Source organism: Astatotilapia calliptera, chromosome 14, assembly GCF_964374335.1.
Source record: "Astatotilapia calliptera chromosome 14, fAstCal68.1, whole genome shotgun sequence".
NCBI classification, from domain to species: domain Eukaryota; kingdom Metazoa; phylum Chordata; class Actinopteri; order Cichliformes; family Cichlidae; genus Astatotilapia; species Astatotilapia calliptera.
The window spans coordinates 21,720,381-21,743,110 of NC_137435.1; the positions used below are offsets into that span (position 1 = coordinate 21,720,381).

General features: G+C 38.5%; 1 protein-coding gene across 4 annotated transcripts in view; it reads right to left on the reverse strand.

The window, feature by feature from the left end:
- Positions 1–22,730, reverse strand: part of gria4a (glutamate receptor, ionotropic, AMPA 4a) — a 123,771-nt gene that overhangs the window by 29,395 nt on the left and 71,646 nt on the right. For all 4 annotated transcript variants that reach the window (XM_026193618.2, XM_026193617.2, XM_026193621.2 and 1 more), the window contains exons 8-13: positions 19,228–19,395; positions 17,909–18,013; positions 16,854–16,964; positions 7,400–7,606; positions 5,948–6,163; positions 3,419–3,579 (exon numbers count right to left, since the gene is read on the reverse strand). In XM_026193618.2, the coding sequence (XP_026049403.1) occupies positions 3,419–3,579; positions 5,948–6,163; positions 7,400–7,606; positions 16,854–16,964; positions 17,909–18,013; positions 19,228–19,395 (968 nt within the window). The remainder of the gene's footprint in view (positions 1–3,418; positions 3,580–5,947; positions 6,164–7,399; positions 7,607–16,853; positions 16,965–17,908; positions 18,014–19,227; positions 19,396–22,730) is intronic.

The following is a 22,730-nucleotide window of genomic DNA, read 5'->3' on the forward strand; positions in this document are numbered from 1 at the left end:
TTGGGAAGACTGTAAAAGGTTTTTGATTATAAATAATCTCACCCATAACGCTAAAAGTCACTTTAAGCCCTTAACACCCACTGGCCAAAATATGAGTCCATTGAAAATTCTGCTGCTGTATTTTGAATGACATTGGTCCAATCTGAATGACATTTGCCAAACCGCAAAGCCTCATGATTCAGAGAAGTTAAGTCTTTTACAGACACCATTGCTCTTATTTGTAAGCATGCAGCAATACATTGTCTCCCTTGACTCACTATATATAGCACGCTGTTTTCAGCAAGAGCCCATATAAAGCACCACATATATGGACAAAGCCATTGGGAACATTGAGTGCTATCTATTTAAACATGTGTGGTCAAGAGTTAATATACTTTTGTTTTCATTTGTGCTTCCATCATTAACCTCGCGCCTGTTCACTGAATGCTTTCACCTCTCCTTGGCCTCTTCTTTCTTATTAGAAAACACCAGGTATGTCCCCATATTGTCAATATTACAATTAAGAGATATGCATCTCCAAAGCTCATTTCTGTGTAAAAAAACAGGGGGTTGAAAACCAAATGCCATCAGAGTGGAGAAACACAGCAAATGTACCCGTCCTTGTGTATCCTGTGAGACTAAAATGTTGATACAGTGTAAATCAAAGTGCATTTACTTCATCAACTGTAACTGTAGGAGGTGCTACTATGAGGAAAAATCTTAAGCCTAAATTGCCAAGATTTGTTTGAAAAATCCATAAGATAAACTAAACACATTTCTTACTGTAAGAATATAATCTGGCATTTGCGGCCGCTGTAATCCTGGCCTATGGAGACGTTGTGCTATATTGGAAGTGACAGGCTGTAGTGATTTATGTGACGAACACTGGCTTCATGTTAAGTATCACATTATTGATATGACAGCTGTAGCTTATACTCAGGACCTGCAAGTGACAGAAAGGTCTACATGTGTGTGTTGGACTGTTGTGAAACTGTACGCTGGCTGTTTTGTTCTTTTACATGCGTGTGTATAAGGAAAGCAAAGTCTGTAAAGTGTCTGTTTATTCGTGTGCACAACTTGTATGACCGTGCATCTCTGAGTGGTTGTGCGCGCAGCCGATGTGAGTGTTTTCCATTTTGTGTGCTAAGGCTAGAATTGGCCTGTCAGTCACAGTAAAGTGGGGAGAAGAAGGAGACGACATGTGTCGGGAAGTGGAGAGAGAAAAGGAGAGCGTATGAAAGAGATGGATGCGAGAGCACAAGAGAAGGGCAGAGGAGCAAAAGAGGAGGAGGATGAAAGTGAAGTTTGGGGGGATGAAAAGAAACTTTTGTTCTTTTTTTGAAAGAGAAATGCAAATGGAGATGCAGCACAAATGTCTGAGCGATTCTTGATGTCAATTCATTTCAGAAACAGCAGAATAGTCCTTGAGAAGAAGAAAATAACGAATAATGATAAAGTTTGCCATATACCACTTTTCAAGATCTGTGATATGAAGTCCTTTGCAGGAGCAGCAAAGTAAAATGATTAGTGAGCAAAATAAAACAAGCACCAGAGACAATTGAAGTGCTGCAAAAGAAATAATTTAAGAAATAAAAAATGGTAACAGAATCTGAAACTCAGGTAAAATCAGGAAAAGCTTTCCTCTTTAAGTATATTTAAGTATAAGTATATCCATCCATCCATCCATCCATCCATCCCTCGTTTATCCCAACCACCTTCTTCATCTCATCCAGAGGAACTGTCCCCAAGCCAGCTGAGAGACATAGTTTCCTGTGCATACTGTGGGCCCTCCACCGAGTATGCCCAGAACACCTTGCTTAGGGGAGGCCCAGGAGGCATCCTAATCAGATGCCCTAACCATCTCAACTTGCTCCTTCTGGCATGGGGGAGCAGCAGCTCTAGAATGACTAGATTTCTCACCCTTTCTCTAAGGCTGAGCCCAGCCATGCTTCAGAGGAAACCAATTTCTGCCCCATGGAATCATGATCTCCTTTGGTCATTACTCAGAGCTTGCGACTATAGTTAAGTGTAGCAATGTAGTTTTACACTTTGGTTTTACGCTCAGCTCACTTCACCACAATGGATTTGTGCAGCATCTGCATCAATGCAGATGCTGCACAAATCCGTTTGTCGACCTTCCGCTTCCTCACTTTGGAACAAAACCCCAGATACTTTAAGTCCTTTCCTGTCGAGAACCATGGGCTTGGATTTGGAGAAGCTAATTCTCATTCCCACTTTGAGCTGGAGGCCAGCAACTGATGAAGCCAACAGAACTATATCATCTGCAAAGAGCTGACACGAAATCCAGAAGTGACCCGGCTTGTTAGAAAACAGCAAAAGACTGCCTGTAAATTTCCCCTGCAGTGCATATTGTGACATTTAAGGTCATTGTTGCATCCCTGACCTCTTAGTACCAAATCAATACATATACACAGCACTCCAGGACTGGATCCACTCACTGGATTCCAGTATGGGTAATGGACCGTTGCTTGGGTTGCAGCATGTGGGATCTTCTAATTTGTGTTGTTCTTACTGACTGGATTCTTTTCGATGTCTTGTGCTTGGAAGACTAAATCCATTAAGACATATTGCAGCTATAAAGATAATCTCCAAAAATGTAAGGACAGTGTAACTCTCCCACAGGCAGATAAACGTCATGTTTTAACGATTTCAGGTAACACGAAAGGGTTGTAATGTCATGTTGCAGGTGGAATAATGTTCAGTTGAGCAATAACTTTATCTTCCTAAAGTGTGAAGCTTCCATTTCCATATACGTGTGAATGCTTACATAACAGTTTTTTTTATTGTTCTCCCAAACTCGACTGATCACACTATGTTTTTCTTGCGTTCATCACTCATCAGGCTTTGCTTTCATTTGTTTTAGTGTGAAGTGCTCCCTGCTGCTCCTTCTCTCCTTAGACTTGCTCCCTAAAGGTCTTGAGGATGCTGGCAATGAATATTTCACTAAACTGCATTCTCAGGTTATCAATAATAAAATGGCATATTCTTATAAATATTCTAAAAATATAGCTGGACTCTGCCTCTTCTGTGGTGCATTAAAGATTCATACACACCTAGCAAACTGCTAAATCTTCCACCATAACAGACCCACATGTACATCACCACTGGACTGTATGCAGGTGTTTTCTTCACACTTCTACGTTTTTGTGTTTGCATGTGTGTGCCTTAGTGTATCAGCCCAGCTCAGTTAAACCTAGAAAAGTGCTAAAAGAGGTGATTCACTTTGTCAACAGTCTGAATCACCACTGTCTAATACTACAGCACTCAAGCATTACAGACAGTTACACAGGCACACATGCTCTCCCCAGCCCACACACTCACCCTGTACACAGCCTTAAATATGATCTCGCTCAGTCTGACGCACATGCAAACACAAATGCACTCTGTTTGTCTCTCACAGATCATTTCCCTCCCTCACCGTGGTGAGATGTCGCAGCCTTGTTGCATGAAGGCTCCCAGTGAGAACCACAGGGAGTTAAAGATGCCAAACTCATTTGGAGGTTGGTCAGTGGGGCCCTGCTCTGTGGCACCCTCCTCTGGTTCCTCTGCATGCCACTCATACGGACTGAAGCGACTCACCTAAGATAGCATATGCAGAAAAGTGGTTAGAAAATTTTAAAGAAAAAGAAAAGCTGAATAGGAACATTAAAATGAAAAATTGAAACATGTTAAGGACTTGAATATGCACACAAATGTTTTCATTTTAATTTCAAGAAAGACACTACAGGACTACCAAGGTCTGAAATGGTCAAAATCCCCTTTTTTAACCACATGGTAATGAGACACGGACAGCACTATCACCAATGTTATTATGCTCTTCCACAACATTAGAACACTAAAGGAATCACCAGAGATGTAAGTCAGCAATACCAGTGTATATAATCTATACTAAATATTGCGTATAAATATAATAGCAACAGAGTAAACTTGGACTTGACAAAGCTAAAAACAGTAGACATGGTGTGCAGCTAAATTACAGTACAGGTAGCTGGCTTGGCGTCATTTCCCTGCATTGCTCAGTAATAATAATAGTGTAGACAAAGTTACAGACCCATTTGAGGTAACACAGTTGTGTGGCAGTATTTTTGTGTGGCAGAAAAAAACAAGAGAAACATTGAAAAGGAAAGCAGCAAAATAAGGAAAAAATAGCTTTTTGGGCCGTTGGTCATCAGAAAAGAACATTTGTGGTTGCAAGCTACAATCACAATTGTTGACTCTACAGTATATATCAGACAACATTTTCTTGTTTCCAGTTTTCTACTTTATCACATGTGACTGTAAAGTACAAAAATGTATTAGGCTTTTTATTTATATAGAGGCAATGAATATTCTTTTGGCCTTAAATCAAACTTTGGCAAATACACAGTACTGTGTGATGTGATGGATCACGTTCCTCTATAGCTGGTGAAGTAATTTGACTGGCTAGTCAGTTAATATGTACACAAATAATTTTAACTCCAGAACTTTAGCAAGCTAAGGTTAACTGTAACCTGTAACTTTGTTACATGACTTTGGTTATAGTCATTTGATAACATTATCTGATTAGTTAGCTGTTATTTTCAAATTACTTCATGAGTAAGACAACCCCTGGGAGTATGTATGGGAGCTGGACTTACCAGAGTCTTAACTATGTTTTGCTAAAGTTTCACAAGTTGGCTAACCTTAACTTACCGTCTCACTAACACTGTCATTACTGCCATATTTGAATCCAGATAATTTTTGTAACTTCTTTAATAATAATAATAATAATAATAGTAATAATAAACAAACAAACAAACAAAAAGAATAAATAAAAACAAAAACCTTGATCCACTTTTAAAATCTGATGTCATTAGCTATTTCCAGGTGCAAATGCTGCTTGTAAAGCTTACAGTAAAGAATCGCTCTTGCCCGGGAGCGCTTCTTTTCTGAAATGTTCAAATGTTTGGTGACCAGGACACCATGAGCCCATGGGCTGAAGTGTACTCTGTGAATTTTTAATAAATTCATAATAATATAGTGCACAAGTAGTGCTAATAAAAAGATGCAGAGGCTGAGAATGAACACTGATTATGGGCTTGCAACATTACAGCAAAGCATGGTGGCCTCTATCAACTAAACAGCAGAAGTTTTTGTTGAAGTGTATTTTTGAAAATGATTATCAGCTATTAGTGGACTCCATTTCCTAGCAAGTAGCATTGCCTGGTCTTCATCACCTTTGGCACCTTTAAATTTTCAAGTTTGACCAGAGTTGTTTTCTTTTGTTGTTTAAGATCAGTCCACAGGTCACAGAGTTAGTTGGGTAGGGTTGCATTTTTTAAGTTGCGCTATAATCTATTCACACAGAAGTTAATACAAAATGATAGAAATGTGTTTTCAGAGGCAAACTGAGCTAGCAAGCGGCGAGAGACATCTGTTTAACATCTCAGAACAGATAAAAGGAAAACCTTGGAGAGTGAATTTCTGATTTATATAAAAGAGGAAAAACAGTTTCCTTGAATATTCAGACAATCTGGTATCACAGGGCTTATGCTGATCTTGTGCATGCTGAAGTGGGCTGTCTTAAATATCTGACATTGAGCATCTAAATGTCTCACATACATCACTATTATGATATTTCTGTTCATAGAGGATGACTCTAAGTATCCAATGGTTTCCTGCCTAGAAGCTGTCTTCAACACTGTAAATGCCATTTCAGCTGAGAGTGTAAAGGGAGTACTGTCATACTTCTTAAATTTTTAAATGCATTAGCTATTGAGGGCTAATCTATAAAACATAAAAAAATATATACTCAGAGACATCAAGAGTCATGATGAGTTGTGTGGTAAAAAAGCACCTTACAATAAAAACTAACTTCTGTAGCTACTGTATGCGCTTTCATCCCTTAACCCAAGGCTTCAGTAACTTTTCTAGTCCAGTCCTGGGATCCAGCTCAAATTCTAACACCTAGTATGTAACAATAACTCACCAAAAACAGCACAACACTGACGCCAATGTAAGCGAACACTATGCACATCCAGATCTCGTAGGCCAGTGGGTCCAGGAAAGAGAAAACACCTGGTTTAGACTTCTGAGGCTTCTTGATCATGATTGAAATTCCCAGAGACATGAAAGGCTTAGAGAAGTCGATCACCTCCTCTCTCACCAGGGTGATGGTCAGTGGGGCCACAGCAATTTCTGCTTTCTGCAAAGGAGAGGGGTGGGGCTGAGATTTCACTTCACTCTCATGTTTTTACTGCAGTTAATTTGCATCAACTGCATATAAAACAAACAAGCTATAATGAATAGAAACTGTCAATGAGCAAAGCAAAGGGGAACTGGACTCAAAGGTGAGAGAAGAAGTGGGAGAGCAGAGGGTTGAAAGAAATGCAGGCGGGTGATGGGATACCAGAACGACAGAGGAGTATTTCATACAGTAGACATGAAAGGCAGTGTGCATACAGACTTACACACATTTACAAAATCCAAAGAAAAGTCAGAAATACCATTAATTCAGCACACAGACTGCTGAATGATTGCATGATTCTAAATGATAGCTACAGTGGTAAGTGAAACAACCTACGATAGCAGCGCATTGCTACAAAGAGTAAAGATGTTGCAACACAAGAAAAGTAAACAGCAAATATAAAAGAACGAGGACAGAAGTGATATGAAAAGAAAACAGAGAGGACAGGATATCAAATACCCACTCAACCTAATGCACAATAGAGGGACGGATAAAACAAATTACAGCAAAGACGGGGGGGGGGGGGGGTGGTAAAGTACAACAAAGAAAAGACAAAGACTACAAGTGCAGTACAGTATTTTCTATGTGTGGAAGAAGAGTTATCAGGACGGACTGTGAGTGTTTGATGCAAATCAAACCCGATTAGTCAATGTTCTGCTGTGTCACCTTCCAGATTCTGGAGGGTAATTAATTCTGTCGGTGTTCTGCTGCAACGTCTCCGCTTTCACTCTTCGTCAAATCGACGACTGACATTGTCTTGTGTGTGCAAATAAAGTTTGTATTCAGACAGCATTGTGAGATCTCAGACTGTGCCTGGGAGTATATGGCATAATTAACCAGCGTGGCAAAAATCTCAAGAAATAAGTGAACCTGCCGTGACATTACATCTCAGTGGGAAGCTAACTTGGCAACTATGGAGATGCAGAGCTTGTGAGAGTTGCTATACTGCAGGGAGTCATTTTGAGAATTTCTCAGTCATTGCATGATGTAATGTCTCTGCAGCTCATACGACCTCTGCAAAGATTATAGAAGTTTTTGCCAAAAGGCACCGAAGTGCACCATAACAGGATGTGATTTGTGATGCTGTTGTAATGTCATTGTGATTTCACTTAAACGCCATACTCTGATACTTAACAGAAAATCCAGAACAAAATTCAAAGCATTCCTTGCATGCTGCAATTTTTCCATCCTTACCCCGTACACAAGCTCGCCAACCATGCCATTCCATATCTTTGTCTCTGGATCCCTCGCTCCATATTTCCCATCTGGTACAATGGAGATCTTGTATTTAATTCCGATGTGTTTGGCAATCTCAGAGGCAAGGTCCACACAGTATCCCTCATACTGGTCGTTGCCCTCATAAAGCTCCCAGTTCTTCTTCAGCATCACGTAAGGACCCTCCTACAAAACCAGCATAAGGGAAGAAGGACAGCTGTTTGGACGAACATGATGGCAGGAATTAAGAGGAACCAGTCTGCTTACGAACAATGCACCACGCATGAAACACGTACAAAGAAAATTGATGTTATTCTTGTGAAAAATAGACATGTATATAGATTTTAAGGAGAAGCTTATATTGAACTTCTTTTTGTAAAAAAACAATCTTTGAGTAACAAATCTCTACAAGATATGAAAATAATGCAAAGCTACAGGATTGAATAAAAGACCAAAGAGCAAATCAGCTGAATTTTATAAACTACATACACATCACCCTATGATATCTTAGCGTACATACAGGACCATGTCCATATAACCCACCATCACATTATCAGATTCATGTGTTAGTAACTGTGTAGTAACATAAAATCTCACACACAAACTACCTTGTTAGTAAAACACAGAAGCCAGAACTTGATAAAAAATGATAGTTGATAAAATGGGAAAATATCTATATATTACAGATGGTTTTTACAAGGTGAAGTTTTATATCTTGTTTTTCTAACTTGCAGCACTGTGTTATCTGCCTTCGTCTACATGACTCCTCACCTGAATTAGTGCAACACTAATGCTGAGAAGAGAGAAATGTATGAGAGGGAAGAAAAATACAAAGAAGGAGAAGAAAAAGCAGAGGAGACTGGTGCTTTTAGGCGAAATGAATTCTGTGCATGCAGTTATCAAAGATGAAAGCGAAAAGAGTGAGTTTAATGTGAGGTGGTCGGTGTATTAGGAATAGCACAAATGCATCGCTGCACGTAGGATATCCACAGAGAAAAGAAACGCACACAGACGCAGAGAGTCTTTTGAGTGACAGTGCATCTATCAGAAGCAGTGAGTAATGGTATTATGCCTGAGGCAGCTTACCCTGTAATCCACATGAAACAAAGCCTATTAAAATGTTATCAAACCTGTTTTAATCAAAGACTAATCTCATCTGTTTAATCAAACAGGCCCGGTATAATACCCAACACGGCCGAGCTATGAAACAGTAAATGTGGACGATAAAACACATACAAAACGATAACATTTGAATTCTTCATTCGCGAAATTGATTCACACCAAACTCAAGTACAGTTTAATCAAGGAGAATTTTTATGCTGACATGAATCAAAGAGGTCAAATGAGCAATAAAGAACACAGATCTGGATGAAATCAATGGGAGAATCTTCAATCTGGGAAATTGAATTACATTAAGAAAAGGTCTAGCTCAAAGGAAGGCATGCAGAGGGATTAAAACCATCTCACAACAGGAGCTGAGCGATACAAACAAATCCTTCAAAGGGAAGTTGGATTTATAGATTGATCCTTATTCTCTTCAGCAAACAAAGAGCTTGAAATGAAACCATTTACTTGTGCACTTGTGTACGACTGAGGCGTAAAATGAGAAATTCTTCTCAGTGGGGGTATTTAATGACTTTGCATTTATCTAAATGTAAAGATGATTTATACTGCAGAAGAATTTCTGTCTTATATTATCTGATTCCTAATTTGGTTTATGAGTAAATATCTTGAAAATTAAAAGCATTCCCCACCGCCTCTGCTGGACATCCTGACACTGCTCACTGGATTGAGGATTACCATTCTGAAGACTCCAGTCTGGTATTTTGATTTTGGCCACCACCAAAATAAAATAAACCCAAAAAACATCAAGATAAAGTATTATCATTGTTATTTTAAGCATGTTCACAACCTGAAAAAGCTGCTAGGATAGCTGTAAACATTTCTTTTTCTAAAATATTATTTTTTAAATGAGTTCATCATCATTTTTTTTAGTTTGCTTAGGACATGCACACCTTTTTGTTCTTCCACATAAACAAGGTAAAAAAAAAACATACAGAAAATAACATTACATTTAGACAATTCAAAAACAAATACACATTACAGAGGTGCTTTTTGCAAAAAAAAAAAAATTCTCCACTTTTCAGTAAAACACTATTAAGAAAATCTGTTTCTTTTGAAGCCAAGCATTCAAATCAGTTCTTAATTTATGTTGAATATTAATGCTGAACATTTGCACTACCAAGACAATCATCGTCATCATCATTAAGTACAAACATTTGCCCTTTGGTGCTCAGTTTCATAACATACAAAGAAAACAAAACATAAAAGAACAAAACATTTCTCCCAAAAATATGATTATCAGATACATTAGCAGCTTCCGGGGCACAAATTCCACAAACTATACATCAATCATGTGAAAAGCAAAGCAGTTTCATGTAAATGAAACAGATGCACAGAGCCATCACAATCGCATACCAGGGATAAAAAGTAAGAGGAAAGTGATAGTGTGAGGAAATCATCTTTTAAAGTACAAGTGCTTTGAACGCTGGAACCAGTTGTAATGCAGACAACTTGTACAAATATATATAAGGAAATAAGGAAACTCAAACGTATGCAATATTATAATCTGATTGATGTGGTTGCATGTTTAAAGCACTATCTATAACCTTAATAGTTTCCATTAACACATATGTGCTCAGAGCTAGACTGATACCACTCTAATTCTGTAAGTTAATTATGAAGCTGCAGCCATGAGACGGTTAGCTTAGCACAACTGTCCATTGGAATGAATGCAACCAAAGGATTAGCTGAAAAATACAACATACATCTCCTCAGTGATTTTTTAAAGCAGTCTTGAGCAATAGTTCTGTTGCTCTCTACATCCATCCGTAAAACATGGTGGAGGTACTGTCGTGATTTAGATCAGCTTTTCAGCTAGTGGGGTTGGGGATCGTTTCAAAATGAATTATGAACACAAAAAAAGGTACCATCTGGTAAGCATCTGATTGGCAACAGTTTCATGTTTCAACATGACAGTGATCCCAAATATACTGCCAATGCAGTGAAAGGATACCTTGATAAAAAACACACACAGTGGAACACTCTCAGTCAGGATTTAGCCTAAACAGAGCCTGGACCTCAACATGATTAAAGAAGTGTGGGATAATCTTGAACGAGAACAGAACAAAAAGGCAGCCAACATTCAAAGTGGAGCTTTGAATGTCATTCAAGAAGATTGGAGAACTACAGTTCAGCTAAGAGAGTTCAGACAGTGTTGAACGTTTAAGGTGTCATACCTTTCAAGCTTGTTAGAATTGTAACAAGCTATTTATTTCTTTATATATCTCTATTTCCATGTATCTTTGCACATGTTTCAATAAACTGCTACACCTATTTCCCATTTTCATTTTGAATAAACCACTCTATTCCTATTTTTGGAGCTTAATTTGAATTTGAGATTGTTTCTGATATAATTGGTTTAAGGTTTATGTAATAATCAACTTAAAATCATATCCACAAGTATTCGTGCACATGCTGTAGTGTCAAATGGAGAACAGCATTATTGTCCAAATCAAACTCTTGGCAGTTGGCAAATGGAAATATCTTCTAATGCATATTTATTTATTTTATTTATTTTTATTGTCAGCTTTATAGTGAATTCTGTGAATCCAATCCTGTCACGTCCAAACAACTTTCTTTGCTGACCCTGAAATGGAAGCGCCTTATCGGGTCCCTTCCTTAAAAAATAACCTTGAGTGCTTGTTTGCTTCATCTTTAATCACTGATTCTCAGCGGGAATCTTTTAGTCAGCTTGTGTTAAGGAGAATGCAGCCATCTCAATTACAAGGTCAAATGCTTGAAGTCTGACAAGTCTACTTTGCTGAGTTAATTTAGTTTTATGTAAGCCGATACACACGAAAGGATATACTATATGTATGGACACACACATTTTAGCTGAAGCTCTGGCAAAAGTGGCAGTGTATCACTTTAATGCCTCCTTAAGGTTTGTTATCAGTTTGCTCCAGACACTTTTGTCTTGCTGTGAGTGAGTGAGTTTGTGTGTGTACAAGATGTTAGCGCATGTATTTACTGCTGGGAAAAAGCATCATGTTTGGGTGTTGCCTAATGTGGCATCATGAGTTAGTGCAAGGAATGGGAGGGGAGAAGAGAGGAAGAAATAAGAATCAGGAGGTTGAAAGGAAAGAAGGATGGTAATGGAAACGAGACTAGCAGGATGAGAGGGATGCAGGGCGTTTTGGCTGTAAGAAACTACAGAAGAAAGATGAGGGAGGAGATCAGAATACAAACAGTGATCGCTACAAGGAGAATAGACGATAGAAACAGCAAGGGGGAAAGTGTGAAGGAGAGATTAAGAGAAAGAGAGAATGTGACAAAAAAAGAAAAATGGAGAAGAAGCGAGGGAGCAAGCAAAGAAGGGAAAGGGGTGTGTGAGAGAGGGAGAACAGCTTTGTAGAAGCAAATGGTTTGGGCTGATAAGACATGAAACACTTCACTCTGGTGCCAAAAAGGCAGAAATGACTTGCTATGTAAGCCAGTGAGCTAGCCTGGTGAGAAGACGAACTCCAATGCAATGGACAGTCAACTTAACTGTCCAGTCATTCATTCACTCCCCCTCAACCCCCCAACTGGATTACAGCATTTTAAAAGCCAGATTTTTACATAGCAAGAGACATCTCACCAGCCTGCGAGCTATCTGTTCACATGACCAGAGAAGCAAGGCAGGCAGTGAGTCACAGCCTTTGTCAGTTACTTGGTCAGGCAGTCCATTTATTAAGCAATTACTGCAATCACAGTACATAATCATCTATCCGGTCACATATTTGGCCAGTTGGTCAGTGCGATTAACTCCCAGCTATTTAGCCATAAAGAAAGCAGGGCAGTTCAGCAGTTAATAAGATTATTTGAGCAGCCAACCAATGACCAGAAGACGAAGACTGCCAGTCCTTCAAGTCCTCTTCAGTAACAGTCAGTCAGTTTGTCTGTCAACATATGAATCAGTCAGACAACTAATTAGACATCAAGGCAGACTAAGTCTAACCGACCAGCCGTGCACAATCCTTTTGGTTCGTTAAAGATTTGGTTTTATTTTTTCAATAACAATATTCTTTCTTTTAAGATTAGAATTGTTTAACTTAAAATCTAACTAATATAAAGTCAGATATATTGCACTACTATGATTATAAAGCAGGGGCATAAATAAGACACAGTCATGTCCTCATGGGTGTATCTGGAATAGAGTTAAGGACTCTTTAATAATGACCATAGGCAACACATCTAACAATCTGCCCTCATCTTTGCTCTGAGATCTGTGAGGGCTTTGTTGATGCACATGTATTCATGTGTTTGTGTAACTGGGTTTCTAATTAATGTTTACTTTAGCATTTGGGTCTTGAGGATGTCTGCAATATTTCCATTTTCGTGTAGGGTCAGCTTTGGAGTATTTTCTGGGATAGTTTTTAAAAAATGCTATTCTTTTACATGTAGAGTACACAAATGATCACAGTGTCTCTGTGGAAGTAAGATTAAATACATAGAGAGACATGGAAAATAGCACTGTCTCATACAAATGCCCAACAAGTCACCTAAAATTATGAGAACAGGTTTACTTTACCCTTTTATTTTGATGAAGAGATAAAAAAAAAAAACAACCTATCAGAAGAGCTCAAATACACTAAAGGAAAGTTGACTGAGTAGGCATGACTGAATAGATTTACAGAGAGACACAGCATAGAGATGAAGACAGAGGAGAGAAAGGTGAGTGCTTAAAAAAATGCCGGACTGACAGTGAAGACCTGTCACTCTCCACCTACATCTTCTCTTAAAAAAAAAGAAGTAAAAAATAAAATCGAAATCTGATTAAGGCAAATTCTTCTGCAGGCAGTGTAACAGAGAGGACGGTGGTAGCTGTGTTGTCCTCAAAAAGAGAAGAATCTAAATTAACAGTGTTGTTCCACAGTCCGGTGACTTTGTGCGACCAAATGTCAAACCTTGACAGACGCTGCAGAATCCATTGCAGAGCTTTCATCTGGTGGTAGCTTTGTTACGAGAGGAAGACAGGAGCACAATGAGCAAGTCAGCCCAAAACCTCACAGGGCCATGATCCTCCTTCTCGTCTCTTCTCTGTGCCGTTATTTCTTAGCCATCTTCATCTAAGCAAATATATGATGTCAGAACCAAATAATTAAAAAAAAATGTTATACAGAAAAAAAAGAAAAGAAAGATAAGTCCTTTAAGAGCTTTAGAGAAACTCTATCAGGCTGTCTGTTCTCAGTCATTTTCGAGGGTCTGTGTTTTCTGTCTGTTGGTTTGTCTGCAGACTCGGCATCAGTGTCGCTGCAGAGGTTTCCTCATCACCAGAGGCTGCAAAGAGGAGGAGGTGGCTGAGCTAACATTAGTCAAGCCCTGCTGAGGTCACCATCCACAGAGAAATATGCAAAGACTGCAGGCATGGAGGTAGAAAACAAAGGTTTGGGGAGGCTGAAGAGGTGAGTACAGTTACAGAGAATCGAGAAGACGAAGGAGAGATGAGGGGAGTACGAGGACAGATGTGCTGGAATGTCAGATGAATGACAGACATATTATAGAATGACAGATGGAAATAAACAACGGAAGCATGTACACACTGTTCACCATACTAATTTATTCATAACACCAGCTCTTCAACCAAAATGAGATTAATGTATTGACACAGTACAAAATAAACAGAAAACAGCACTGCACTGTCACAGATTACTAAATTGCCCTTTTAAGTATCTGATCTTGATGATGTGTTTGTATGTTTCTCTTGCACCTGACTCGAGTCACCAAACCAAACACTGCAGTGTAGTTTGATATATTGCCAGCTGAAATGTGCATGGCTGAAGGTGAAGCTCAAACTGGGGACACCTAATCCAGCTGATTTAGTGTTTCTGAACTCTTTACAGCAGCATGCGCGGCTGTTTTCCTCTGCGCCAGCAGGAGTGATGACTGGATCTGGCCACCGGAGGCACTGTAGACTCACTGCACTCTCAAATCAACATCTTTGAGCCGTTGTCTGTTTGTAAGTATTTGCATGAGGGGAGGGCAATGGCGAAGTACAACTGCAGATATTTTGGTCACATTTGAGTTTTCTGGATGAAACGATGCAATGTGCCTTAAAACAAAACACCGAATTAAAGCCCGAGCATCTGTGGCTTGTTTTATCTCTGGGCTGAAATTAGTCTTTTGAGTTGCTTTCACTTGCATCACTTTGCATGCCAAATTGAATTAGACTGATTGCATTTACAGGAAGGGGATGGCCACCATAAAAACGCTGCAGATGGGTGAAGTGAAATCAAATGTAAGCGGAGGATGTGCACACATCCACCGATTAGCCCTCCTTTATCCTTGTTTGTAGAAGAAAGAGGAATAATTAAACTGGGCTGCAGAGCAGTGTCTATGTGAAAGCTATTAGAAGAGATTGGACTGAGGTCACTTCTAAATGGTGATCTGAGGTCACTTTTGGATTTGCCTACTAATGAGACATTAGTGAAATCTTCCAGCTGGACAAGTGCCACTCCCTCCTGGCTGTACTGCGAGGGCTCTATTGAACTCATCCAGCTCGTCCACTTCCAGGCTGATTTTTCTTTCAGTGTTAAAACGGTGCCATGTTGTGCCCTTGTTGGAGTTCATCCTCCAGCTTTCTGATGCTGAATGTATCCAAAAAGACCACAAAGACAGGTAAACCTCACCACAGAGCTGGACTTGAAGCGCTATCAGTTCTACAGTATCCACAAAGTAACTGTGGTAACTTCCCTCTCTACGAAAAGTGATTGCATATGTTGACTGGTTACGATCGTGTGTAATCAGTAATCAGCGGACGCATTACCGTTTTCATTTGAATAATGTATGGCCCCCACCAATAAAAAGAAAACAAAGAGGGTCCAAGCTAAAAAAACATTTCTTTTTTTGATAAGTGGAAGTTTCCAAACAGTTCCCATGGACGCTGAAACAATGGCTGAGGTGAGAGTGTGCCAGAGGCTGACTGAAAAGCCAGATTGTCCAGACATAAGGGTTCAATCGTCCTGTGAACCATCAGACGAGTCTAACAACACTTAAAAGGGGCACTTTAGCCTCGTATTATCACATTAATGTTGTGGCCATTGTTTCCCCACAGTACAGACTGCAATATTCATGGCAGACTCTATTAGCACTAAGGGATGACACATGCCCACTTCTCCTTTATTTAATTGTACTGAAAATAGCCCCAGTTCACCTAGAGGGTACTTTCAAGACACCCTTCAATGAAAAGGAGTGATGCGGCTTAAAAACAAGATTCTCACTTGCTATTAGAAGATAAAATGCAAAAGGTGGAGGCTAATCTGAGTATTTTTCAATATTCAAGAAACCAGCTTGAGATGATGTGAGCTTTCTGACATTAGGTCACTTCTAGTAGCTTCAACCACACGAAGATGGCTCCATGCTTTTCATCTTGTTTCAGCATAAATCAAGGATCATTAGACCTTCGATTGTTCAATTTTGATGAATCCTTGGGAATTGTAGCTTCAGTTGCTACAGCCAGTGTGCTCTTCTGCTGTTGTAGCTCATCTGCTTCAAGGTTGGACATCCTGTGCATTAATGTTTTTATGCCTGTGAATCCTTTCGAACAGTTACAAGTGATATTGGGCTATACAATCAAACTGAATCGAATTGATGTGCTGCTATTTTGGCTTCAATGAGTGGTTACTGGTGTTACTGTTGCCTTGCAATCAGCTAGAAGTCAGGCAATTTTCCCCTCTGACCTCTGGCATCAAGAGATTATTACCCAAAGAACTGCAACTCACTAGATATTTTCTCTTTTCTGGGCCATTCTTTGTTGGCCCAGGAGGTCGTCAGTTTCTGAAACATCAGCAAGCTGGCGCCAACACCCATGCCTAATTCAAAGTCCCTTAAATCCCCTTTTATCTCCATTCTGATGCTCACTTTAAACTTCAGCAGGTCATCTTGATTTGTCCATATGCCTGAATGTACTGAATCGATTCCATGTAATTGGCCGATTAGGTATTTGCATTATACCACTCGATCAGGGGTGCCGAATAAAGTGACTGGTTAGTGTGTATCCTATCCCCTGTGAAATATTCTAAGTGGGTGTTCTGTATATGAGAAATTCTCTGCCTAGAGTTTTCCTATTCCATCAATTTCCACTTACTAATCTTGCTTGGAAAAAAATGTAAAATAAAAACTTATTTCATATGGTTATCATATTTTTTCTGGTGTGTAATTTTTTTTCAACATAAACTTCAAGTCTCTGCATACGTGCTCAAGTCAAATCAAGATTCTGGTGACATTAGGCTATGTATTTTGGAACGACTGAGTATCCGCGCTGAAGGAGAGCTTCACCCAAATAGCACCCAAACAATGGAGAAATGAAAACAGTCAGATGGTACATTACCATGATAGTTGTCACGACAACAGTCCGGTTCTCCATAGCCGAGCTGTCATTGGACAGAGCATTTTCATTCTGGACCAACACAAGTTTGTCTATGTCATTCCAGTAACCAATCTGAGGTAAACAGAGGGATATATGGGAGTAGGAGAAGATGAATGAGAGGGAAAAGAGAAAAAACATCCATGAAAATATAGTTTAATGTACTTTCAATCAGTTTTACCCTCGCACAATTTATGCAAAATGTAATTCGACATGCATGCAATACAATCGAGACAGAAAAGGTAAAACAGAATCATTAAAGGAAATGAGAAGGCGAAATAGGAGAAAATGAGACTGAGAGAAAGATAAATCAGATTGAGCAAACTCCAGGAAATTTCCCATTGGAACTGTAGGAGATATTGAGTGTGAGCCAAGAACCTTCAATAAACACACATTGCTGTCGAAGGAACAATTGTGATGCTGGAACATGGTGCTATATCTTTATTATTGGGGCTACATGTATGTGATTTTCCAGTATAGAGAATTTATAAGCTGTTCCAAATGACATCCTGTCCTCTTACTTTCTTCTCTTATTGAGACAGATTATGTTCAAACTTTACTTATTTATGTCACTGCAGATTTTATGTACCCCCAGGTTGCCTGGGAGCTGATCTCCAGTGTGTACTCCAAAAAGCCATTAATATACACAAGCTGTGATGGCTGGTTTGATTGCAGTCATCTAATGGTATTCATAATTGCAAACAGAAGTTATTAATTAAGAATTATGAAAATAATTATGGCGTAAATTATTTTTTTTATGAATGGAGGCTGAATGAAGAATGAAGCACTATACAAATTAACAGGAATTGTTTAAATTAATTGTGATTTATGTATATATCCTGCTGAGGCATCGCATTTGCTCAAATTAAGATAAACAGCATTTTCTTTGTATTTTCCTGTCTTTTAACATGGCCTTTTAGAAACACGGTCTAAAATACTTTGCTCATGGTATTGCTGTGAGTATCTGGACTCAAAAATTTATAGTCCTTGTCTTTTTTTAATGCATGAGGAACTTTTACCTTGCGCGGGCCATTGCTCTTGAGTTCAAACACGTCCATCGTGTAATTCACCCTCCGACCGTAGTGATCAAACTGAATATTCCCAGTCAGGCCCTGAATGCGCACCTGGATGAATTGTAACAGTAGAAACATAAAACTAAAATAGTTCATACAGATGTTTAAGATCGCAGACACTCAGTGAACAGTCAGGAGTACAATAGGAGTGCTTGGGCTTCTTTTTTTGTCTTCATGGTGAAGCCAAGCAAGCGGTGCTTAAACAAATAGTTCAATAACTGCAACGGGATGTTGCAACAGAGACAAAATTGAGTTTCCATTAGCAATAATTTGATGCACAGTTAACATTAAGACTGATACCCGTTATTTATTTCAATTATGTCAAACGAAACGCTTGCATTGTTTCCTATGAACACTTTGTACCCAAGCTGAAAACCTGAATTGAGTGTGGGAATGTTAGCTGCTGCCACTAAGCAACTATAAACAGAAGAATTAATGAATGCAAATACTTTAACGGTGCTGGGTTTTTGACCCAGTGTTTTTGAGTTTGTTGTTTAATATTCTCTGTTGATTCTTAGGTTGCCCCTCATTTGTTGTCATTAAGCGTTAGTTTGTCTTTGCTTTTAGAGGCCAAGTCTAATTAAAGTTAATATTGTCTCGTTTTCACTTTAAACATTACACTGAAAGTCTGAGGCAAATACCGCTGATGGGTAAGTACATGAGACATTAATATAAATTGATAAGATATAGAAATACGGCAGTACAAGTATAAACATAGAGACAATTGAAGTCCTGTTGATACAGTATTTTAAAACAACTGGACCAAAGCATTTATTTCCATAATATTTTGTTCTGTCATGTGCTGTTTTTATCATCAAATGGTTGGGACCTCCACAACTTTAACATTATGACCACAAAATTTCTACCGATTCACAACAGACAACAGCCGCAGTCCCTAACAGAGCATCCATGTACTGTATGCCTTATTTTCAAAATAAAAGCACTTGGATTTAACTTTCCAAAATAAAGGCACAAAACCAAGAGTTTATCTGAATGGTTTAATTAGTTTAGTTAGTGTTTAAAACCTTTTCAGTAATTTTTTCTGCTACCATTTTGTTTCAGATTATTTACAACCTATTTACCTCCAGCTTTTCAGGAGAAAGCAAAAAAAAAATAAAAAATTCTACATCAGCAACAATCCTAGTCTTTCTTCTTTGTTTTGTTCATTTCATTTGTTTTTTGTGTGTTTACATGTGATAATGGATAATTCATTTAGCATTCACTCTATTATAAAATTTGTACACTATCAGTGAAATTGAGCCAACCTGTTTGAGCGCACGCTCCATATCTATTCCTTGGTTCCAAGGAGCAGCTGGATTGGCCAGACAGTCACCTGCATTGCCACGGCGACTGATATCGATTTTTTGACGGCGAAGGGTGCGGAAGGCTTCAGCCATTACAAGGACACCATCATAAGTCAGAGATGAGGTATACTGCGAAAAAGAGAGAGGGGACAAAGGTTACCTCTTTGACAAGCCTAAACTTTGTATAGAACTGTATGTATATCTTAGGTCCTTCATGTTATATAACTGATAACATAAATTGCCTAAAAACTGTTTTATTATCCTTTTGCATTAAAATGTTTAGTGTGAAGTATTTCAGTATATTTGTTGCTTTCCAAGAATGTTTTTCTACAACAGTATTACTACCCACTCACATCTTTTGACCAGGCTTAGACCATCATAACTCTACATAAGGGAACATGGTCATTATGTAAACTGTGACCAGTGCCACAGTCTATCTCACTGCTCTGACTTTTATTTTATTTCTCCAGTAAATATCAATCAACACCACTATAAATGTAACATCACTGTAAATGTGCCAGGATTAGACAGAGTTACAGTTTTTAAATAAAGTCACTGTACGTGACATTGAAGCCATTTAAATGAGTTAAATTATATCATAAACGTGTTTTTCAAATATGCCATAATTCTTTGTCATGCTGATTGCCAAGGTTTACAAACGCTTATTACTGTTTCACTGGGTTGTATTATAAAATAGACTTAATACCTTTAAAATGACTTGCTATTAATTTTAATTCAATGTAAGACACTATCAGTGTCTGTGCTCTGATGAAACCCTGCAAGTGATGGTGGTCTTGACAGATTGCTTGACAAATTCATTATAGGTAAGACACAGCGCTGCAGGGAAGAATACACACACACACACTCAGCAGCAACACCCCCACCCAGGACACACACAGACACGCAGCTCCACACAGATGGAGGCAGTCAAACACTCAGCAGGCTGCCTTCACATCGCGACAGAAAGAAGTGGAGGGATGAAAATGGAAGGATGCAGGCAAGTCGGCTGAGATTCTCTTGCCAATGCTTTCCACGCCTCTGCAGGTAGTTTCTCTCTTATTGACATCCCTTGATTTGTATCCCACAAGGTGTTTTTTGCAAGGCTACGCAACTGTGTCATCCTCCTTTCATCTGTACCCTTTGAAACTAAGGAAAGCCTTTAGGCATGTGACTGACAGATGAAGACTATCCGAATCACAGAGAAAACAAAAAGTGAGCCAAGTAGTTTTCTAACTTTCAGTTTATGTCAGGAGCAGAGTACAAATGTTTTGGGGGCACAAAGAAACAGAATTACCTTTTAAAAACACAAAGTTTCAGGAAATGTTCCCCAGGATCAGATTCAATCTTTAAGTTTTTAAATGTGGCTTGTCAAACAGGATAAAACATTTAGAGAAAAATATCAGGGACCGGCTTTATGATTAATATATAAAGATGAACCAAGTAGTTTTCATTTTTCACACATATTTATAAAAATCTATGCAGCTATGACGCTTTGCAAAAAGTGAAATGATCAAATCCCTCCTTTTGCAAGTGGAAGGACTTGAACATTGTCCAGTATAATCAAATGCAAGAAAAACTAAAATTATTTCTAGTAGCATCAGCTGTTATTTATCTTTAAAGCTAATAAAAATGCCATTTTGCTAACTAACTAAGTTTGTGATGTAAACGACTCCATCCAATTCGAGCCAAAACCATATTTGACCTAAATTTCACTGTCTTTGTGTAGCTCTCTTATGGCTCCCCTGCTGTTTTCAGATCACTCCTGGAAGTATTCTGATGACTTCCACATCTGAATCTTCACCTCTTTTACTGCCACGCAAAGAACAAAAGAACAAAAATCAAACAGAGCAAAATTCTGCTGTTGGGTAGATGTTACAGCTAAAACTTGATCCTGAATAATTTTGGACTTGGTATTTGACCCTGACATTCACAGTCTGATCATCAGGTCAAATTCCTTTTCCACAATTCCCATGACTGTGACAATATGATGACTGAAAATACATGTTTCTGATTATTCTCTGGGTTTGGATGCTGCAGGCTGTTTCACTGAAAGCTGCTGTTTGTTTGCTGTCTTGTAGCCAAAGCCTTCCTTATTTAATTCCATGTATAGTTGTAATTTCCTGTTTTGAGAAGGGTTTTTGGTTTTCCAGATATCCAGGGTTGTTGAATCTGTTATAGATGTGTCCTTGCATGACAGCATTTAACGTGGCGTCATGAATAACACTGGCTGAGCACGAGTTCGTCTTCGTTCAGAGGGAGAACGGTACGGTCTGTGAGTGAAGGCTTTTACTGTTACGTTCTGTTCTAATTTTGTCTCTCCAGCATTTCCTTCTTTTTGAGACTTTGTCTGTTAGCTGTTTGTTATGTCCTGTTTTATTTTGTGAGTTGTCTCTTTTTGACTTGCTTTTAGTTTTACTGTCTTTTCATTGTCTTGCTTAATCTCAGCTGTGTCTAGTTCCCATTGTGTTTCCTCTCATCCCTGATCATCGCTCTGTATACAGTCCTGTGTCACTTTGGTCGTTTTCAGAGTGTCTGTGTTTTTACGCTTGTGTGCTCTTTTTTTTTTTTTTTTTAAAGTAGGGCTGCAGCCTTCTACCCAATATGAATGTTTAATTTTTTATCTTTTCCACCTGTAAGTTCTGAACCTGGGTGTCTTTCCTGTGAAAATAGCTCAAAAAAAATACGGATAAACTGGATTTGATTAAAAGCAATAACAAGAAAGATGGAAAACGTCAGGATTGTGCAAGAAGTTAATAGACGAACAAAAAGAAAAAAAACATTTAAACACTACATTGAAAAAAATATTAAATGAGTTTCTGAGAGGGAAATAACATCTGAACATTTAATTTCATACCAGCAATAATAACTAAAAGTAGAATTTAAGTGAGCAAATCTAATGTTTACTAAGATTATTATCACGATGATCATTATTAAATCCTTCTTATTAATCATTTTGATTAAATCTGTTAACACAGATGTGGTCAACATTCATAAAGTCAGATCAAGTGTTTGCAGAAATTTGGAAAAATTGTTTGTATCTCCTGAAGTGATCCTAATTATTATTTACAACATTTTAATGAGCTTAATATATTTCTTTGACAATTACTTTTCAATAAAATCTCCAAGCAAAACAAAGAGAAACCAGCAGTTAAGAGATTTTGATTGATGGGCGGCTCAAATTCCAGTCTCAAGTGTAGAAGGGACAATTCTCAGTAGTATTTCCCACCCTGCCCATTATCAGGCCACATTTTTATTTGGCCTAAGGCTACCAGTTGCCCCAAGGTTAACTGAGCTCATTTTTTTCCTTTTTTTTACAGAGCAAAAATTAGCCAAGAGCAATTTGGAGGCATCTGTTGTCACGAGAGGTAACTGGATTTCTGTTACTGTTAAATCATTCAAATCATTGTTTCCAGGTTTGTAACACAGTATATGTACATGGCAGCAAAAGTAAATACATTCTCTGA